The 21,454-nt window shown below is 42.5% G+C and overlaps 2 protein-coding genes and 1 long non-coding RNA gene across 7 annotated transcripts in view; 1 reads left to right on the top strand and 2 right to left on the bottom strand.

Annotated features, from left to right (window-relative positions):
• Positions 1 to 639, bottom strand: part of LOC131911235 (uncharacterized) — a 30,415-nt gene extending 29,776 nt beyond the window's left edge. Inside the window, exon 1 of one of the 2 annotated variants that reach the window (XR_009379305.1) lies at positions 356 to 639. This is a non-coding gene — a long non-coding RNA (uncharacterized LOC131911235). The remainder of the gene's footprint in view (positions 1 to 355) is intronic. The other variant, XR_009379306.1, reaches the window with a different exon arrangement.
• On the top strand, positions 441 to 19,576 carry LOC131911222 (RNA-binding protein 4B). 4 transcript variants are annotated; one of them, XR_009379302.1, is made up of 9 exons: positions 442 to 691; positions 1,344 to 1,767; positions 6,234 to 6,904; positions 8,631 to 8,852; positions 9,550 to 9,630; positions 15,279 to 15,387; positions 16,215 to 16,323; positions 16,831 to 17,074; positions 19,226 to 19,576. XR_009379302.1 is itself a non-coding variant. In XM_059263208.1 (4 exons), exons 2-3 carry the CDS (start codon positions 1,356 to 1,358, stop codon positions 6,893 to 6,895), a joined length of 1,074 nt encoding a protein of 357 aa, XP_059119191.1. In that variant the 5' UTR covers positions 441 to 691; positions 1,344 to 1,355; the 3' UTR covers positions 6,896 to 6,904; positions 9,550 to 9,754. The 4 variants fall into 4 exon arrangements, 2 of the variants coding, with proteins under 2 accessions (XP_059119191.1, XP_059119173.1); XR_009379303.1 differs by lacking the exon at positions 8,631 to 8,852 and having other exon boundaries at positions 441 to 691; XM_059263208.1 differs by lacking the exons at positions 8,631 to 8,852; positions 15,279 to 15,387; positions 16,215 to 16,323; positions 16,831 to 17,074; positions 19,226 to 19,576 and having other exon boundaries at positions 441 to 691; positions 9,550 to 9,754.
• LOC131911192 (RNA-binding protein 14) overlaps positions 3,683 to 21,454 on the bottom strand; it is a 58,226-nt gene continuing 40,454 nt past the window's right edge. The window contains exon 3 of the mRNA XM_059263161.1: positions 3,683 to 4,227. Coding sequence (XP_059119144.1) covers positions 4,127 to 4,227 — 101 coding nt within the window. The 3' untranslated portion in view covers positions 3,683 to 4,126. The remainder of the gene's footprint in view (positions 4,228 to 21,454) is intronic.

Here is a 21,454-nt window from a genome sequence, read left to right as displayed (position 1 = left end):
ATAAATATGACGAAGTATAGTTTGGATAGAGAAATGCCTTCCTCAGACCTAACCTGTCACAGATCATCTTTCCGCCCCTCGACTCTCAGTCTCAATTTCCTCGCCAAAGAACAACACAATTGCAGTGAAAACTAAGTTGTCTTAAGGGAGTTCTCGCTCCCTCCCACCCAAATAAGGGAGAGATTAGGTTAAGATGTGGTGCCTAGACTTCTGAAGCATCGCTCTCAGACGCCAGAGGTTGAGAAAAGCCCCTTCTAGCGGGACCAGTGAGACAACCCTTTGTCATCAGCCTCCCTCGCCAGTGGACCTAATAGCACGATCCATTGTGATGGTTAGAGACTCCCCCCGGGCTTACGGTTTCGCCAAGGCAGTGGTTGCTTCCTGAGCCCTTTTGACGCGCAAGCCGCGACCCTCTCCCAGGGTGGTGATTGGCTAGCCGGGGCTGACCTCCTCTCTGCAGTGCCGTCACCACGTGACCCCGCCCCCGCACGGGGGCGGCCATCTGTGTGCGGCAGCAGGATTGGTCGCCCCGCTCCTACGAGGGGGAGGGGAGGCGGGCAGCGCGCACTCGCGCGTGCGTGAGCTGGCGCGCGAGAAAGCGCTCGGTCGCGCCGAGGCTCGAGCGGCCGTCGCCATTTTGTAGGGTTCTCTCTGACGCGGGACCCGCCGCCACCGCCGGCACCACCCGGAGGTAGGAGAGATGCTGTGGGTGTGTGGGGAGCCGAGAGCCGGCCTGGCCGGACCTCGGGAGGGCCGGCAACGCCCCGGTTTGGGGCTGCTCATCTTCTGAGGAAGGTCCCGGGAAGACAACGAAAGGAGGCGGGGCCCGGTCTCCGGAGGGGGCGGGGCAGGGGTCGGGCAGAGTCTTTGTTGGGATGTAGGAGCCGAAGGTTGGGCTGCCGAGGAAAGGGGTTCAGGTGTGGGGCGAGAGAGGGCTTTTCGTTCTTAGAGTGTAGTGCGAGGTGCTACCGCGCTGTGGACAGGCACACAGATTTCCCTCCAAAATCTTGTAACTAGGGACGTTCAGGTGTTTCTTGCTTTCTGCTTGGCGTTTTCTTCCCTGTGCTAAGCCTTGAAGCAGCCAACCTTGTAGATTAGATGTGCCTGACCTCACGGAGATGTTGGACCTTGTTGTGCATTCTGACCCCCGATCTTCTGTTGGCATTGTCACACGGCTTGCACACTACTTAGGAACAAACTGCTGTTCCTCTCTCAAAAGGAATAATTAACTATGTGAGGGTCGGGATGATATTAATAGTTGGACCATTAAACAGAAATGCTGCAGCGCTATGCCATGTCTCACTTCACGCCTGACTTTTGAAATCTTGTTTGTAATCTGCCAGGCTCTTGTCAGGATGGTGAAGCTGTTCATTGGAAATCTGCCCCGGGAGGCCACAGAGCAAGAGATCCGCTCACTCTTCGAGCAGTACGGGAAGGTGCTGGAATGTGACATCATTAAGAACTATGGTTTTGTGCACATAGAGGACAAGACGGCCGCTGAGGATGCCATACGTAACCTGCACCACTACAAGCTGCACGGAGTGAACATCAATGTGGAAGCCAGCAAGAATAAGAGTAAAGCTTCAACCAAGTTACATGTGGGCAACATCAGCCCCACTTGTACCAACCAAGAGCTTCGGGCCAAGTTTGAGGAGTATGGCCCAGTCATCGAATGTGACATCGTGAAAGATTATGCCTTTGTACACATGGAGCGGGCAGAGGATGCAGTGGAGGCCATCAGGGGCCTTGACAACACAGAGTTTCAAGGTGAACTGTTCTGGGGCTTGGGTGGCAGAGCTTCGTGGAGCTAGCTCAAGGCAGAGGCAAGAACATAAGACCATGGGGCTGTGAGAGCGGCTTCTTCCATTCTCTTTTAATTGAAATGAAGAGATTATGTTTACTATTCTTAAGTATAATTTACTCTTAGGGAAGTAAACATTTCCCATTATGTTTACAAAGATATTTCTCCAGAACTGTGTGGGGTCACAAACTGTGGGTTACTTTCTTTGGTCTTCATTCACTTGAGTGCTGCTAGAAGTCTAAGCTGCCTAGGCAGGGAGTGTGAGAAAAGGACTGGAGACTTAGTCACTGCTCTTGTTGTGACCCAGAAGCCTTAGTTTTTTTATATTCTGATGCTTTGAATGATGGATGGTGGTAGCAAAGAGGAAAAAGAATATCTAGAGGAAGCACTGTATGAAAAATCTGTGATGTGTTCAGTTGGGGGGGAGGGGAGGGGTATCTTTGGGGTGTCCAAAAATGTTGAGTCTGTGTACTACAAGCAAAGCCAGGAAAGATGCCATAGGTTCTTGTGCTCCACTTATTACTTACTTCTAACAGGTTAAAAAATTTTTTTCCTTAGAAATTCAAGGTTGAATGGGAATGATAGTCTTGCTTCTGGGGAAATTCTAGTGAGGGCATCATAGAACTTACTGTATTGCTTACATTGACAATAAGTAACTATGTATTATCTTTAATACCACAGGATCTTGTCTGAAAACCCTGGAATTGTGTTACTATAGTAGCCACAATCTACATATAGCTAGTAAATTTAAATTAATTGAAGTCTCCAATGTGAGCATATTTCAAGAATACCGGAGTCATATGAGGGAAATGGCTACTGTATTGGGAAACATATTAATAGACCCACATTGCAGGAAGTTCATTGGTTAGCACAGTCTACAAGGCTTTTATTGAGTGTCATCTAGTTCCTAAGTCAACACCCATTTTTTTTTTTTTGCCATAAATACCACTAAAAAAGTTAAATATACAAAGCTAAACCTAGAAAACAATGAAATTATGGGGAAAAGGGAAAGTTTTAGAACTCAAAGAAAGACAGTGAGATTAGAATGAGGTGATAAGTGCATTTTGCCGATAAAGGCAATATATAATGAAAGATGAGCACTATTTGCAACCGTGAATTTTTTCCTATTCTGGTTAGAAAAATATTCAAAATGTGATAGTTAAACTCTCCCACCCCCATCCCACTCCTAGACAGGGTTTCTCTGTGTAAGTCCTGGATGTCCTGGAACTCACTTTGTAGACCAGGCTGGCCTCCAACTCACAGAGAGTTTAAGCCACCACCACCTGGCTTAAACTTTTTTAATTTATATTTTTACTTTGGAACAATGCTACCACACTTCAACTGAAAAATTCCTAATTATTCTCACTTGCTATGGAAGGTGGTCATGGATGGACAGGGGAACGGAAGGAAGGAGTTTTCTTGCCCCGCCCCCTTGGTTCTGGTATAATCTGAGAGCCCCACAAATGCTGGGCAAGTGCTCTACCATTGGCCTGTATATTCCCATCTCTGAAGAAGGGTTCACTTATCAAGTAACAAAATAAATGGGAAAAACTTAAAACCAAGTACTAACTTTGCAGATAAATTCTTATAGTAAAATATTAAATGCCCTTTTAAGTTCTAAAGGAAATGGGGAAATAGGAGTTAACTTAGAAGGATGAGTCATGTGGTTTTCTTGTTTGGTTGTGGGGTGCTGAATATTGAACCCAGGGTCTTGAGTATGTTATATATAAACAGTACCCCTGAACTATGCTCCTTGACCATTATATTTGTTTAATAACAAATATAATTACATAAGAAATGGGAATCTGAATAATGCAATGAAGGTATTTTATTATATATGTACATATATAATCACTTCCATAGAAAGTACAGACAATAAACTGAGTTGAAAAAGAAGAATCATTTATTTGGTTTCACATTCTCTTTCTGGCTCTTATGAAGAGTGGTTTATACACTTATGAAGTCCAAGTTATACATGCAGATATTTTTGTAATTAGTTATTTTTTTTCCAGGTGGCAACAGAAAGTTTAGTATTGGATATGAATTGTTTGTTGAGACAGGGTCTTGACATATGGCCTAGGCCAGCTCTCAAACTCAAAATCCTCCTATTTCAGGCTTCTGAGTGCTGGGGTTGTATGTATAATTCTGTCACATATCTTACAGAAAATACAATCTAGATGCCAATTTGACATTTTGTTCAATTTAAAGTCTTTTTGGTCTAAAAAGTGCCACTTTGAGCATCTTTGGAACCTTTACTTCTATGTATTAATGGTTGTCTATAATTTATATCTTGCATTGTATAACTTCTAAAGACAGAATCTGAGTTTACCTGGGTCTTTCAAGATGTTTCCTCTCCACAGGCAGCAGTGAATGCAGTTTGAATTGGAAACCATAACGATGCTGTTCCCAAGTAACCATCCGGGCAGCTGAATTGGGAAGGATATGTAAGAATTTAGGGGTGTCGTTTCAGCATCAGTTGATCATTATTGTCAGCTACATCTCCAGTCTTCTTTGGACTCTGACCCAAGATAGAATTAGAATTTATAATTAAGTTTCCCACCTTTTAGCATTTTAATACTCTCTTTTGTTCCAGCTTTCAAGGGAAAATACTTTTAGTGGGCTGGTTTTCTGGAAGATATTGGCAAATTTCAGTAACTTGGAAGTTTGAGAAAATTTACGAGTTCCATCTGTCTAGTAGAGTGGCAAAACATCTGTTTCTAAAGATAACAGAGAAATATAGCACTGTTTCAGAATTTGAGATTTTAAATTGAAAGCCCCTGTAACCTTTGGAAAGAATAGGTGTAAAACAGTGGAGCCACCTATCATTTATATTACAGGTGTTTTTAGCTCTAAGTCAGAAACAAAAACTTACTGGCATCCTTTCCACAACTGCAGAAATAGATTTTGCCACAAATGTTGATGAAGTAAAGCACTCTCATCCTCTTTTAAGTTAAAAGTAGGAATAGGGCTGAGACTTCAGGAAAAATCACTGTATTTGTCACTATGTCTGTTGAAAGTCAAATGGCTTTTAATCCTCTAAATTATAGAGAACTCTACATATGAAGTATAAATGGGGACACAAATGTTTCTGATAAGTATATAGCACTGTAGCCCTTAATAACTACATGATTGGGAATACTTAAAATCTCAGATGGCCACATGCTTTCAGAGAATTAATGCCATCTGCTTGCTATCTGTCTACTGCATCATCAGTGGTCTTGTGAAGACTATCTACTAGCAGCTGGGGTCAGAAGTACTCCCCTTCCACCCAAGACAGGTTTCTCTGTGTAGTCCTGGCTGTCTTGGAACTCACTCTGTAGACCAGGGTGGCCTCAAACTCGGAGATCCACCTGCCTGTGCCTCCTGAGTGCTGGGATTAAAGGTGTGGATCACTATACCCAGTCCAAAGATGCTGATCTTCTTTTACATAGGAACAGAGTCTCTAAAAAGCTAGTACTGGGCTGGGCGGTAGTGGCACACACCTTTAATCCCAGCACTCGGACAGCAGAGCCAGGCGGATCTCTGTGAGTTTGAGGCCAGCCTGGTCTACAGAGCAAGATCCTGGATAGACACCAAAACTACAGAGAAACCATGTCTTGAAAATAAATAAATAAAAATTAAAAAATTAGTACTATTTTTACTTTATTTTTGTGTGGTGCTGGGGATGGAACTTGGCTTTGCACACAGGAGCCAAGTACTCAACCATTGAGATGCATGTCCAGCCCCAAAAGCTGGTAGTTTTAATACCTAACTCTTGTAAGAGGCTTTGCTCAAATAGTTCTGATCCTGAGGAAAAAACTAGGGGTAGGGCTGAAATCTAGAGGTTCTTTTAATTCCCACAGGTACAGATGAAGCCAATGATAGCCAAGTATGACTTGGGTACCCAACATAGCACCTGCACACATTCCTGGAGGAAACATGGTGGATAGAAGACTGCTGTTGAACTGGGATTGTTGTAGGGTTTGGGGTGATGCAGTGCTGGAGGTTGAGCCCAGCGTGTCATACATGCTAAGAGGCATGTGCTTTTTCCATTGAGCTTGGACCTAACGTGAATTGTTTAGAGGTGGAAAAGATGCCTTCTAACACCACTGTTAAGTGAGGTTTTGTTAGGTATCTAGTTTGATTTGGAAGTAGTAACCTAACAGTCTTAGTGAAAAAAACAGCAATCTTTGCATGGGGGAAGGAAACAGATTGTGGAGATGGAAGTAGGGAAGAGTCTGATATGCTACTGGCATTAAACAGTATGTGACTGGTCTCTAAGAACTCTGATATTCTAGCTCTCACCTCTGTTGAAACTTATTTTTTTGGAAGGGGTTGCTGAATGAAGTAGGTTCACAGGAGTGTGTATGTATATGTATTTTATGTTTACTTTTATTTGGGTGAGGAAAAAGAGTGTTAATGAGTAATAATAGTTTTAATCTGTTTCCTCAAGGCAAACGAATGCATGTGCAGTTGTCAACTAGTCGACTTCGGACTGCCCCTGGGATGGGAGACCAGAGTGGTTGCTATCGGTGTGGGAAAGAAGGACACTGGTCCAAAGAGTGCCCAGTAGACCGTACAGGGCGTGTGGCAGACTTTACTGAGCAGTACAATGAACAGTATGGAGCAGTGCGCACGCCCTATACCATGGGTTATGGGGAATCCATGTATTACAACGATGCCTATGGAGCACTTGACTACTATAAGCGCTACCGGGTCCGATCTTATGAAGCTGTGGCAGCAGCCGCTGCAGCTTCTGCATACAATTATGCAGAGCAGACCATGTCTCATCTTCCTCAAGTCCAGAGCTCAGCTGTACCCAGTCACCTCAACTCCACTTCTGTTGATCCCTATGACAGACACCTATTGCAGAACTCCGGCTCAGCTGCCACCTCAGCAGCCATGGCTGCCGCCGCCTCTTCCTCCTATTATGGAAGGGACAGGAGCCCACTACGTCGGAATGCAGCTGTGCTCCCTGCAGTTGGAGAGGGTTACGGTTATGGGCCAGAGAGTGAGATGTCTCAGGCTTCAGCAGCGACACGGAATTCTCTGTATGACATGGCCCGGTATGAGCGGGAGCAGTATGTGGACCGAGCACGGTACTCAGCCTTTTAAAAACTGGAGGTGAGAGTTGGGTGGATGTGGTTGAAATTTGCATTTAGTTACCTACAAGAGACCTTTGCTTCACTGAGGAGCCAGAACACCAAACAAGACCCTACCCAAAATGCACAAATTACATGTTTTCAGTATTTTCTGTAGTTTCAACCACAGGTTTATTTAAATTAGCCTGTTGAGGAGTTAGTATGATTCCAGTGTGTTACTGCTCAAATAGTAACAAGCTCAGTTAGTGAGATTATTTTAAAAGTTGTAAACAAGCCAGGCAGTGGTGGCACATGCCTTTAATCCTGGTACTGGGGAGACAGAGGCAGGTGGATCTGAGTTTGAGGCCAGCCTGGTCTACATAGTGAGTTCCAGGACAGCCAGAGTTACAAAGAGAAACCCTGTCTCGAGAGAAAAAAAAAAAAAGGAAAAAAAAAGTTGTAAACAGAAACATGGTATGGGGTAGGGGGTTGGAGTGAGGTGTGAGTAAGCTAACATATATTGGCCCTTTGTTGTATAAACAGTTATTTCCTCATTTAGGAAAGAACTAAGTCTCAGGAGAGCATCAGTACTTTGCGTATGATCATCTGGTAAATGAGAGGTAGAGCCAAAATTCAGACTCAGACCTCTTAAATTCATATTTTTTCCAGCCAGGAAGTTTTGGCACACACCTTTAATCCCACCTAGCATTTGGGAGACAGAGGCTGGTAGATCTAAGTTTGAAGCCAGCCAGGTCTACCGAATGAGTTATAGGATAGCCAGGGCTGCAGAGAAACCCTATCTTGAAAAACCAAAATAATAAAATCAATACTCTTCCCACTACTAAACTGCTATGGTGGTGGTAAAGGGTACATTAGGAAGCTATTAATGGACAGCACAGTGAGAATTTTAATTCTTAACTTCCAACTATTTCTTGGGTCATTAGCATTTATCAAATGAAGTTCTTAGGCATGTTACTTTTTAAATCAGATAAAGCCCTAATGTTTTAGGACACTTCAGTTCTCAATGTTTTCATGATGTGTTCCAAGAAGTCCTTATTCTAGCCCACAGCATGTTTTTGTGGGCACTTAAGCCCTATTTCTTTGTAGCCTATGATAGAATTCCTGTTTCTTTCAGCAATTTTTTTTTAAGGGAACACTCAAGGAATTAGATAAATTGATAATTTCTGATGTATATAAAATCTTGTAGGTGGTGACATTGGAAATTTAATGTTTCCCCATTTCAGGAAGTGTGTACAAAGAGTGTTGGAATGGCAAGAATTGGAGATATTCAGAGACAAGTAAACTTCATTAGAATGGAAATGGCATTTACAACATACAGTTCTCTCATGGTTTTCCTTGTACTTTGAAGTTGAGCATCACTTGAGTTAGAGCCCCTACAGTGCAGTTAAACAAATTACCACTGAGACACCAGTGTTCCCAACTTATCCTGTGATTTTGTATGTTAAGAAAACAATGGCATGTATGTTGTTATATGCTGTACAGTTGTGTCAGTAAGACTTGGGTGTTCAGCATGTGAATGGAGTTTGCTATTAATTTCTACAGCTGGATCTACTCTGAGATACCTTTGATAAAGTTAGTAATCTGTTAACTTTGTTTCTAAAGTATGTTTAAAAGTTAAATATTAAATTAGTATAATATAGCCTTTAAGGGTATTGTTAGGACGTTTTAAAAGTGAATTTTAACTTCAGTCAATAGCTGTTCAACTAACCTCTTTTTAGTGATGACTTTTAAAGAAACTTACCTTCCAGGTGTGAACCTCAAATGGACTGAATAACCCTGAGTTGGTTGCAGTCCCAGGAGCCTGATGTTAATGAGGCTGCCAGGATGAAATACTCTACAACTGTTGGGGATCCAAATTCGGGTCTCACCCTAACAGAACTGATCCAAGAACATCACAGCTTTTGAAGTCGATTGGCACAGATCAAGACCAAGATTTGGCCCTGTGTCTGTATTAAGTAGAGGAGCTTGGTGTGAGTTAACTTTTTTTTTCCCCCAGCCATTGGTGTCTGGAGTTCCCATCATCAATGGAGGAATTAGACAGTCCTAGCAGTGGTTTCTTCTTTTGATTTGTCAAGGGATATTTGGTCAATTAGAAAACTACTGCAACTATGGTTCTGAACTGACAGTGTGACATGTAGATAACTTAAAGGGTGAATGACCAACTGTTCTTTGAGACTCTGTCTAGTCTTGTGACTATGTTTTTTTGAATGTTTTCTTTGGAACATTTGTAATAGTAAAATTGGGCTGGGCATGGGTGGTGGATGCGTATACTCCCAGCTACTTAGGGTTGCTTTAGAACAGAAGTTCATGGTCATCATGGGCAACACAATTAAATCCCATCTCTTAAAAAGGAAAAGAGAGAAACTGACTATATCTGATTATCTTACCATCTTTTGCTTTTTTTCCTAGACAAAATTCCTACAAAATTAATCTGTAGTTATTGAAAATTTATACCTTCTTTGAAGCAGTGGTAGCCTTCTACTACAGGGGTTACCTAAGTTAAGACAGGAGAAAGCTGAGTTTGCATCTTGTGCAGCATACAGCTGTAAGCAGGTTCCTAGATGTAGCTATTAGACTCCTGGGTGATTTTGTGGGATACACATTCAACCCAGTCTGACTTGATTTTGTTTTGTTCTTTGTTTCTCCCTCTCCCCCCCTGGAATACAGGACGGGACCAGGGCCCTTGTACTCGGAACCAGGCTGCTCTCCAGGCATTGTGTAAGCCTCTTGTGTTGTGCTTTCTTTCAGGTAGGATAATTGCGGACTGAACCCTCGGGCTGCGGTCATATATGAGAACTTGGTCCTCGCGGTCCCCTTTGCCGGGATGTTTCCATTGCTTCATGTTTCAGTAAACAAAGGAATTTGTGACCAACTATGTTTTTCTTCTTAATTTAATTCTAAGTTGACTTCTTTCCTCGATGCTAGTTGTCTGTAGCCTTTCACTCTGTTCCTTATATTCTCAGCCTCTGAACAGCCCTAGGTAAGGATTATGCTGGCACCCCCCTTTTCCTGTACAGTGGAGCCCCTCTTAATCTTGCTGTCCCTAAGAGTTGAGCCCTTTGTCCCTGCCTTCCTGCAGCATCTCCTTTCCCTTTAAAATGACCATGTAGTGGCAGGCAGCCTTTAACTCTTCTGTTAGCTCTGGACTCTAACACTGAAGCTAAACTTCTGAAGTTGCTAGGACCATTGGGGTTTTGTTGTTGTTTTGGTTTGATTTTTTTTTGTTTGTTTGTTTGTTTTTTGTTTTCCCGGTTTTGTCTGACCTGTGATCGTGGTATAGCATTAGCTGAAATTTAGCCTTGTTTTATTCCACTCCTCCCATTTTTTTTTTTTTTTTTTGGACAAATAAATGTTTCTAACACTTAATCTTTTCCTAATTGAGTGACTGTTATTTACCACTAGTGTCTTCTGATTCTTTTCCAGTTGTGCTTGAGCTATAGAATTCAAATAAGTGAATGCCTAAAACGTAGAAGGAAGTTGAGTAGAGCAATATGGTTTCAGAAATAGACAGCTGAGCCAGTTAGTTTGTGTCTTGAGACACTGGTCACTTTCGTATAGCTGGTGGTCAGGCTCCTTTCTCCAAATAACTACAGCTATTCTACAGAGGACCCAGCACACTAGTGATAGAAGCCCCACAGGAAATTCTGTATCATAAGAAGGCTAAGCTAGAGTATCTAGTAAATCCTATCAAGTGGACTTAATTTAACATCATAGTGTGCTGGACAGGTAGCTCACTGTTTAGAAGCAAGCAATTCAGTTCCCAGCACTCACATGGTGGCTTACAACCATCTCTATATACCTCCAGTTCCAGGCGATCTGTGATACCCTCTTCTGACCTCATCAGGCATATATACATCAGGGCATCATACATATATACATACAGCCACTTATACACTCACAAAAAATTTTTTAAATATTTTTTAGAGAACAAACATTTTAGGCTTGGATTAACACCCTTCCCAGTAGGCTTGATAAAAAATCTCCCTGCCCCACCCCCACACATGATCACTCTCCCTTTCACCACTCCTGTGTTTTGAGACAAATTGTCCCTATGTGGCCCTGGCATGTGCCATATAGAGCAGACCAGTCTCATACTTGTTTTGATCCTCCTGCCTCTCTGCCTCTGCAATCTTGGGATTAGACGTAAGTCATCATTCCTGGATGTTTTATCCTATGTTTACTGGGGGAAGGAGGGGGGCTGGAAAGATGGCTCAGCAGTAAGAGCACTGAGTGCTCTCCTAGAGGATCTGGGTTTGATTCCCAGCACCCACATTGGTGGCTCACAACTGTCTGTAACTTCAGTTCCGGGGAATCTGATGTCCTCTTCTGACCTCCAAAGGTACTGCATGCATGTGGCAAAACATCCATATACATAAAAATCTCAAAAACTTATTAAAAAAAAAAAAAAGCTAGGCATATACCTCCATGGTAAAGCACAAAGCTCAGGGTCAGTTTCCTGTTTCTCCCTACCAACAAAAGCGGAGGGAGGGGGCTATTCATGTAAATTGACTTAGGAGCTCTTAAAAATGACTTCTCAAAGTATTAATATTTCTGCTAGGATCATGCTTTAGCTAAAATGAGTGTAAGATTGATTTTGGCGGGGGCGGGGGGGGGTGGGGGGGTGGGCATGGGAGGATTAGTTTTTAAGACAGGATCTGTAGTTGACACTGGTCTTGAAATCACTATGTAGCTGACACTTTGATTGAACTCCTAATCCTACCCCTTTAACAACCTCTAATGTGCTAGGATTACAGGTATGCACCACTACACTTGGGTCAGTAAGGCAGTTTTGCTGGATCATAAAATATACTTTGAACAGAGAAGGAAATAGGCTGAGTCCAGCGCATATACCTGTAATTCCAGCACTCAATGTAAGAGTTAGGATTATCAGAAGCTGGAGGTCAGATTTAGTTACATAGCAAATGAAGCTAGCCTGAGCTTTTGAGACCAATTTCAGAAACTCAACCATTTCCCCAGCCTCTCTTAATTTTTTAAGTTTTATTTATTTATTGGGGGGGGGGGAAGGAAGGGAAGAGAGAGAGAATGTGTGTAGGTGCCTGAGTGCCAGTGCAGGAGCACTCAGGTCAGAAGAAAACTTTTCGGGGTGGTTCTGTCCCTTCCACCATAGGTTCTAGGGATCAGGCTTCTGCAGCAAATGCCTATCTCAATGGCCCTTCTAAAAATTCTTAAATTAAAAAAAAAAAACAAAGTTGGGCGAAGGCAGGTGCATCTGAATTCGAGGCCAGCCTGGTCCACAAAGTGAGTTACAAGATAGCCAGAGCTACACACACACACTCTGCCTCAAAAAAAGCAAAAATAATCTTTTTTTTTTTTTGGGGGGGGGGTGTCTGCATATGTATACACACAGGCTGAAATAAGAGGTCAATACAGGTTATTTAGCTAAATTAGCTGGCCAACCAATCCTGGGATCCTCTTGTCTCCCCTTTCTACATCTCCCAACTGTGGTGTTCACCTCAGCACCCAGTTTTTCCCAGAGTCCTAGGGATCTGACCTCTGGTCTTATGGCTGAGCAATAAGCACTTTAATTTTTGAGACAGGGTAGCCTAGCCTCACCTCAGGCTCCCTATATAGCTTTAGAGGACCTTCATCTCCTGATCATTCTGCCTCCTGAGTGCTGGAATTATATGCATGTACCACTGCACCTAGTTCTATGCAGTCCTGGGGATCAAACCAAGGGCTTCATGTGTAGTGTGCAAGTACCCTACTAACTGAGCTACATCCCCAATTTAAAAAAAAAATTTTTTTTTCCAAGAGTTTCAATTACCCCAGAGTGGCCTCTTAACTTGCAATATGGCTAAGGCTGGCCTTGAACTCCTGATTCTCCTGCTTCTAATCTCCCAAGTGGTAGAATTAAAGGCATAAGCCTCTAAAACCAATCCTGAGTTGTTTTTTGTTGGTTTTTTTCTTCTTCCATGAGACAGGGTTTTCTCTGTGTAGCCCTGGCTGTCCTAGAACTCGCTCTGTAGACCAGGCTGGCCTGGAACTCAGAGATTCTCCTGCCTCTGCCTCTCCAGTGCTGGGATGAAATGTGTACACACCACCACCACTTGGCCCAAGAAAAATTTTTAATCAATACTTTGAAGGTCTTTAGCTCCTATATATTAAAACTGAATGATGGAACAAACCTTGCTTAAGCTTTACTGTCACCTATACAGAAATGGTGGCATGAACATTCTGATTACATGTGAAATTTTCCTTTTAGGTGAGGGTGTCAGAGATCAAATACAGAACCTTGTGTGTGCCTAATGTACTTGCCCCTAAGTTAACCCCACCCCACCCTACACATTCTACTTTTTAAAAAGATTTTATTTTACGTGAATGGTTGTTTTGCCTGCATGTGCCTAGTATCTGTGGAGGCCAGAAGAGGGCACTGGATCACCTACAAAAGGCATTACAGACAGTTCTATCACATGGGTGCTGGGAATCAAACCCCAAATCGTCTGCAAGAGCAGCCAGTGCTCCTTCTACTTTCGTTTGAGATGGGGTCTTGCTTGCTTTGTTATGCAGGCTGTCGTCAAACTCTCACCCTGCACCATCCTCGCTCATGCTTTGATTACAGAGTATACCACTTCTGACTCCACATATTTGATGCTTAACAATTTTCTGACTTTTTGAGTAGAAGCCAGAATGACAATGTATAAAAGTCTATGTCCACACTCCAATTAGCAAATGAAGTACAAAAAGTTTGTGTTAATCTAACATTCCACAGAAAGGTAAGACTATCCCTGTTATCACACAAAAGAAATTAAGACAAAGCCACTGGGACTTCTTTGTGATTGGTATGCATACTACCAGGCAAAACAATACAGATGTGTAGCTATCAAGCCAGTCATGGTGGTGCACACTGTCAGTCCCAGGACTCGGGAGGCAGAGGCAGAAGGATCTCTCTAAGTTTGAGGCCAGCCTGGTCTAAATAGAAAGCTCCAGAACTGTCTCAAAAAAACAAAACAGAAAACAACAAAAAATGGGCAGGTATTGACCTCACCAGAATCTCAAGTGGTATTCTGCGTTAGGTTTTGACAAACTTAACATGGTAGTTTAATGTATCTTGATCCCCATACACCCTCAAATCATTGGCAGAACATGCAAGGAAAAAAACCTACACAAATAGTTCTATAGAGCCATGGCCAGATAAGACTTGGCAAAACTTGTATTGAATTGTTCAGTCTGCAGCCACATGTAAATCTTAAGTATTTAAACTAAACCTAGTAGTACTCAGAAATTCAATTTTTAAAAAATTTTCATTTGCGCATGCCTTTAATCCCAGCACTTGGGAGTCAGAGCCAGGCGGATCTCTTGTGAGTTCGAGGCCAGCCTGGTCTAGAGTAAGATCTAGGACAGGCACCAAAACTACACAGAGAAACCCTGCTTGAAAAAAAAATTACATTCTTTATGTGTATGTGTGTATCTGTGTGACTATATGCCATGTCTAGGCAGGTGCCCGTGAATGCCAAAAGACAGCAATGGATACCCTGGAGCTGGAGTTATAGGTTGTGAGCCACCACAGGGGCAGGGGGGAGATGTGAACCAAACTCAAGTCCTCTGGAAGGGCAGCATGCTAAGCTATCTTTCCAGCTCCATGAAACTTTATATAATCTAAGTGGCTAATGACTACTACAATTTGATAGTAAAATTATATGAAGAAATTTTTTCCTTTCACTTCTTCATAATAAATAAACCCTGGGAAAGGCTTAAGTATTCAGCCAGTTAGAACTGCCAAGGAGTAAACAGATGTTTTTATTTCTAAACTTCAGTTCTTTCATGAGAAGCTTCATATTGTAGGTACAAAATTCCTTTCATTCACCAAGATGAAGTTTCTCAACAGAGACTTTCCGAGTCCCATGAGACCTCTCACTCTAAACGCTACTGAACTTTATCTGCTATTTGAACTCCTGCTCTGTACCAGGATATGGTGATCAATGTGTTCCTACTAAAGAAGTGAACCTTAATTCAGTTGTGCTAAGCACTATGAAAGGCCAAATATACGCTAATGTATAAACATCAGAGTACTATAGAGAGAGGATGGCTATCCCAAATGGAGGGAAAGGGAAACACACCCATTAGCCAAAAAGGCAGCTCTGAGGATTGAGCAAAGTTGTGGAGGAAACCAGAAGAGTAAGTGATGGGAGCCACTCAAGCTGAGCCTTGTAGAAGACTGTGAAGGAATTTTTTAGAAGACACAGACTTATCATAAGCTTATTAATTTTTCTTTAGAGATCACTGATGGAAAAGGAAAGTAAGAACAGATCATAGATGAGGTCTAAAACAATACCTTGTAGATAGGAAATGGTTCACAGATAAAGATTATCAGGTGGCAGTCTGGGGGGAGGGCTTAAATCTCTGAAATCGATCAAGCTGACTTTTCTATTCAACAGTGGCTGAGCACCTGCTGTGGGCCAGGCCATGTCTGAATGAAATAGTAAAGAACACGGGATGACAGAGTCACTTGAGATCTTAAAGAGACTACTGAGATGAATATGAAAGGTAGGTTAGGAACATTGGTCTGAAATCAAAGTTCTGGGGTTATTACTGCATTGCCGCCACCACTTACTTGCACTTAAAGAGTAAGAATGGAAATCCTGATGATGTGAAACACACTTGCAATCCTAGGACTTGAGAGGTAAAGGTAGCAGGATCAAGAATTTAAAGTTATCTTCTACTACACAGTGAACTCAAGGATAGTCTGAGTTACATGAGTACCACCCCTCAAAGGATTGAGGGCCCAAGTTCCATTGCCAGCAGCCACATTGTGGCTCATGTCCCAAGGGATCCAGTATCTTAGGTACCAGGCACAAATGTGGTCCACATACACATAGGCAAAACACTAATACAAAAAAAAAAATCTTAATTTTTTCTTTTTTTTTTTTTTTAAGCAGAACTACACTAGCCAGGTGTAGTAGCACATACCTTTAATGTGGTGGCAGGTGAATCCATGAGGGTTCAAGGCCAGCTTGGTCTACATGATGAGGGATGATGAGAACTGAGGGAAGTTGCTGGCCCAATTTGGGGGGAGAGGGAGTGAGAGATTTTCTTCCTGTGCAGCTGGCTGGGTGAGGCAGAGCCCTGGGTACTGACCCAAGCAAGGCTCAGCCATAGCAGCAGCGTTCTGTGAAACACTCATACAAGGGAAAGTAAATGCTGACTTAAATATTTTCACTGTCTGGGAGAAAAGCAGCCAGGTTCCTTAAAAACTTCCTGGTGTTAGTGCAATGCCTTTGTGGGGTTGGGAGAGAGGCACAGAACTACTAAGTACTAAGGCTCTGCTCTGCTTGGCACAAGCTCTTGTAACAAAGCCTTGCTTCATCTTTTAGGTCTGCCTGAGACAGCCTTTGACCTACTACTTTCCTCTGATTTCCAGCCACACTGTGAAGACAGGCACAGAAAAGTACTGCAAGGAGCTTTTCCCAAGGACAGAAAGAGGTTGGTTGTCTGCAAAATGCCACACACACCCCCCCACAAATGGAAGCAGTCTGCCTAGGTTTGTGGCTTTTCAGAATTTCACTCAGTAGGACCTTGGGGAGTTTTTGTCCTTGGAAATTTGAGAGAGAAAAGAAAAAAAAAATACATATCCGAGGGAAGAATCACTTATTTGTCAAAAGAATCTGTGCCAGGGATGCTTTTGTTAGAGTGGGCCTATGTCAAGGGAACTCAAGTGCAGGAAATAGAATCCGCTCCAAGAACTCACAGGATGAACAAAAGTCTGGCAAGGTGAATTCTAAAAAGTGCTTCAGTTTGATGGACCTTTAAGGATCCAGACCAAATAGGATTCACATATCCATCGTCATCTCTGCTAATCCATAAATCCAAATGATTATATTTGGCTCTCCCAGTAATTAAAGGAACTAAAGTTTAGAAATGCTAAATGATTTACCGTACCCCCAGTAAAGAAAAGGCCCCACCCCAATTCCTGATGCTTGTTTACCTTAGGAAACCGAAGGACAAAAAACTGAAACACAAATCAACAACTGGCAAAGGTCCTGAAAAGCTAGAGTCCTGCCCCCATAACACATCAGAAAGAAAAGTTCTCATTCTTCATATAGAAAGACCAACTGGGCAGCTGGCAGTGGCCCAAGCTGGCCAGGATGGAACTATCAAGAGGGAGACATGAACCAGGTGTAGCGGCACTTGCCTTTAATTCCAGAACTTGGGAAGCAAGAGCAAGTGGCTATCTGTGAGTATGAACCCATCCTGGTCTACGTAATGAGTTCCAGGACAGCCAGAGCTACACAGTCTTGCCGGGCGGTGGTGGCGCACACCTTTAATCCCACTTGGGAGGCAGAGCCAGGCGAATCTCTGAGTTCAAGGCCAGCCTGGTCTACAGAGCAAGATCCAGGACAGGCACCAAAACTACACAGAGAAACCCTGTCTTGGGGGGGGGGGGGGGGAAGAGGAGAGAACGGTCTTGAAAAAAATAAAATAGGAGAAATGAAGCTGCAGGCAGGGCCTAGGTCAGGCTGAGAGAAGCAGCTCTGCCCTTAGGGCTCACATCTCCAAATTACAGGGCAATCCTGGGACATGTCATACTTCCCCTATTTGCTCTCCAAGAGACAGGGCACTCCTGGGGCCTAAGATACATCCATATATTTGCCTTTCTACCTTTCTAGAGTGCTGTTTGGTTTTTTTGGGACAGGGTATTTATTATTCTATCTCAGGAACTTAGTATATAAACTTCGCTGAGATCAAATTTCTGGCAATCCTCCAATCTCCCAAGTACTAGATTCAAGGGGTAAGCCATTACACGGGGCTTTAGATTGCTAAACTCTTAAACTCATTGGCTGGGATAATTCTAGCCTACAAGTGACCATTCTTGAGTCCTGTAGTACCACTCTAGAATCCAGAATCTGGTCCTTGAATGTCACTCAGGGTTTTTTTGTTTGTTTGTTTTGTTTTTGTTTTTTGCACACAAATGGATGCTAAGGCAGTTAAGAGCGCTGGCTGCTTTTTAGCCAAGGGAAATGGTACATACCTTTAATCCCATATGCTGGAGGCAGAGGTAGGAGAATCTCTGTGAGTTCAAGGCAAGCCTGATCTACATAGCAAGCATAACGACAGCCAGGACCTACAAAGAGATGCTGTCACCACCACCACCACCAACAAAAATAAAAGAACATTGGCTGCTTTTGCAGAGGACCTGAGTCTCTCTCTCTCTCTCTCTCTCTCTCTCTCTCTCTCTCTCTCTCACACACACACACAGAACATACATGTACATGCATGCAAAACATAGTTTAAAAAAAGAAATGAACCAGTTGGGGTAGAGAAGGCAGAGGTGGTATATTCAAGAGATAGTTTCCATAAAACATTTACTACCAACTGCCCATTTTATGTGTTGCAGGAAGTAAATTGGGCTTGTAGTGGTTAGAGCTCAGCAGTAGAAACTGGGGCATATATTTTTATTTTTATATACTTATATATATTTATACTGGGGCAGAAAATTTCCTGTCTCACAGTTTTATGTAAATGGTCCATGAATAAGCAAAGAAATTGGGCAAGTACCACAAAATACACACTCTCTGTACACGTAGCCTTTACCATTGCCAAATGTCACAGCAGAGATGGAGCTATACAGAAAAATACTGATCTAGAGGGAGATTGTAAAATAGCCAAAGACGACTGAAGAACAGGCAAATATAGCCATAGCTCACCACCCCCACCCCCTTAGTAAAATATAGGTACTAAATCTAGTGTTTTAGTATGCCATATGCCAAGTACTCTTCTCCTTGTTGAGAGAGAATCCTCTGCTTGAAACTTGTAAGTTCCTAGGCTGACCTTGAATTCACTCCATATAGCTCAGTCAACCCTTGAACTTCTGATCCTCCTACCTTAGTCTCATGAGTAATTAAAGATTACAGATATGTACCAGTAAGTACTTATTATTCTTCCTTCCTAACAACCAATAAGATTTACTAAGGACTACTGTCTACAAAGGGAATTACAAATATATTCAGCGTGTCTTGGCACTAACTCAAGTACCAGGCAGGGCTTTTACCAGCTCACCAGCCCCAGGAAAATACATACTTGAGAATGCAGATTAGTCCCTTGAACTGTGGGGTTGTGACATGGAGTGGTATAACATCGGAAAGGGCACCAACAAATCCAAATGCAAAGGGAAAAGGGGATCTAACATGTTTCAAAAGATCAGTGTAGTGTGGCTGAAACAGTAGAACACAACAGAATGAGATGGAAGGCTACAGGAGGGTGTATAGTGGAGGGAGCCTAGAAATTGAGTTACATGACAAGTTGTAGAAATTAGTTAATTTGAAACATCACACAAACAAGAAGGTAAAATGAGCAATAAGATATAAATCTGAAATTTTTCCAGCAGAATCTGAGCTGAAGATACAAAATGGGGAATTTCTGAGCATAGCAAGCCCTTGAATTCACTGGCTCACTTAAGTGTACTGGAGACAGGAAGATGACAAGGAACAAAATGTAAGAGCTCTCTGGAGTCTCCTATATCAAGAGGTCAGAGAGGGAAAGAGAAAACTCAGAAGAGGTTGGAAGGCCCTGGAAGACTATTTAACTATGTTAAAGCTAAGAACTGATCAGGGGTTGAGATTAACTGCAAAGCACCACAAGAGTTTTTGTAGACAAAAATGACCTTCATTTTGATTGTGGTGATTATCACCACCACTTGTTAATGTCTTTGTCAAAATGTACTGACCTGCACTCAAAACCAGTGCATTGTCTGAAATTAAGTGAATTAAGCCAAGTTTATGACAATACACCTGTAATCTCAGGACTGAAGAGGTACAGGCAAGAGGATCAGAAGTTCAAAGTCATCTTGTGTTATATAGTGAGTTCAAAACCAATTTGGGGAGAAAAGTAATCAGCAGGCTTATTCAGCAGTGTGTTATACTTATTTGCCAGCCAAAATATGCCTACTGATACAATAACGGCCTGACTGCTCTAATGAGGACAACCAACCATTTTCTGATTGGATCAGAGCCCCACTCCACAGAAGAGAATTCTCACCTAGTCAAAGAGCCCTATGACTCAGTCATAGGTCCTAGACAGAAAGCTACTACTGTTGTTTTTAAACAAACATTTGTGCCCTTATAAAGAAGCATTCAGCCGGGCGGTGGTGGCGCACGCCTTTAATCCCAGCACTCGGGAGGCAGAGCCAGGCGGATCTCTGTGAGTTCGAGGCCAGCCTGGACTACCAAGTGAGTTCCAGGAAAGGCACAAAGCCACACAGAGAAACCCTGTCTCGGAAAAAAAAAAAAAAAAAAAAAAAAAAGAAGCATTCATGTTTGTGCCCAGATAGTGCTACTGTCAGCTCTGGTCAAAGAAACTTCTTTTTGCAGATGACAGCAATTGTGGTTGAGACTTGTTAACTGGTCAAGTATGAAGAATTAACTGTGTTGAATACTCAGCCCTAAATGGGACATCTGTTACACTTACCATCCAGAATTAAGGAAATATCAATGAAGAGGGCACATAAAAGAATGTAAGAGCTGGGTGGTGGTGGCACATGCCTTAATCCCAGTACTCAGGAGGCAAAGGTAGGAGGATCTCTGTGAATTCGAGGCCAGCCTAGTCTACAAAGAGTTCCAAGATAGCCAGAGCAGTCATACAGAGAAACCTTGTCTCAAAACAAACAAAAAAATAATGTAAGAATGAGGGGAGATGGCACTGGGAAATGCTGTCTTCCTAACTTGGTTGTTAAACTAATGAATTCACAACAGCACTGATTACTTCATTAAGGCCTGCACAAAATGGGGACTATCAACATTCCACTATATTATAGATCCTCATCAGTAATATTGCTAGGGGAGGGAGACACTTTCTTCAGTAGTAGAGCCACTGGTAAGTTACCCACGCTGCTGTAAGCAGTCCTAAATAAACTTCCTGGGACCAAAAAGAAAACCAAGGAGAAGGATAATGAATTAGATGGGAAGAAAAGGATCAATGAAAGTTGAAGAGTAACAAGAGAAGATAAGTAAGGGGCTGAAGAGTAGACTCAGAGAATTAAGAGTGCTTACTGCTCTTCCAGAGTTAGGTTTTCCACACTTACACTGGGCTGCTCACAACCTTTTAAGTCCAGCTCCAAGGGATCTGATGCCCTCTGCTGGCCTCTGATGAGACTGCATTCATGTGCACATAACACACCCACACAGACACAGAAATCCAAAATTGTACAGTTAGTATAGACTAATAAGCTTTGCGCCTTTAATCACTGAGCCATCTTGACAACCCTTGTTTTTAAATGAACAAGTATCAGGAAGTGATGGAACAGCGTAAAACATGTAGATGTAGTAGTATTGGAATCCTGAAGGGAGGACAAATTATTTGAGAAAATAAACACTTTTAATTTGTATGTATGTGTATGTGTGTGCCTTAGGAGGCAGAGGTCCTGGAACTGGAATTATGGGCAGTTGTGAGCTGCCTAATGTGGGTATGTCAAACCATCTCTCCAACCCCTTGAGGAAAACTTTTAAGATCCTGTATCTTAGAAAATCATTGAAAAAAAATTTTTTTGAGATGGTTTCTCAGTGTAGCCTTGGCTGTCCTAGAACTCACTCTGTAGACCAGGCTGGCTTCAAACTCAAGA

This window comes from Peromyscus eremicus, chromosome 1 (assembly GCF_949786415.1).
Source record: "Peromyscus eremicus chromosome 1, PerEre_H2_v1, whole genome shotgun sequence".
Lineage (NCBI taxonomy): Eukaryota > Metazoa > Chordata > Mammalia > Rodentia > Cricetidae > Peromyscus > Peromyscus eremicus.
Note: the sequence above shows the minus strand (reverse complement) of the source record. Positions and strands in the feature narration are given on the sequence as shown.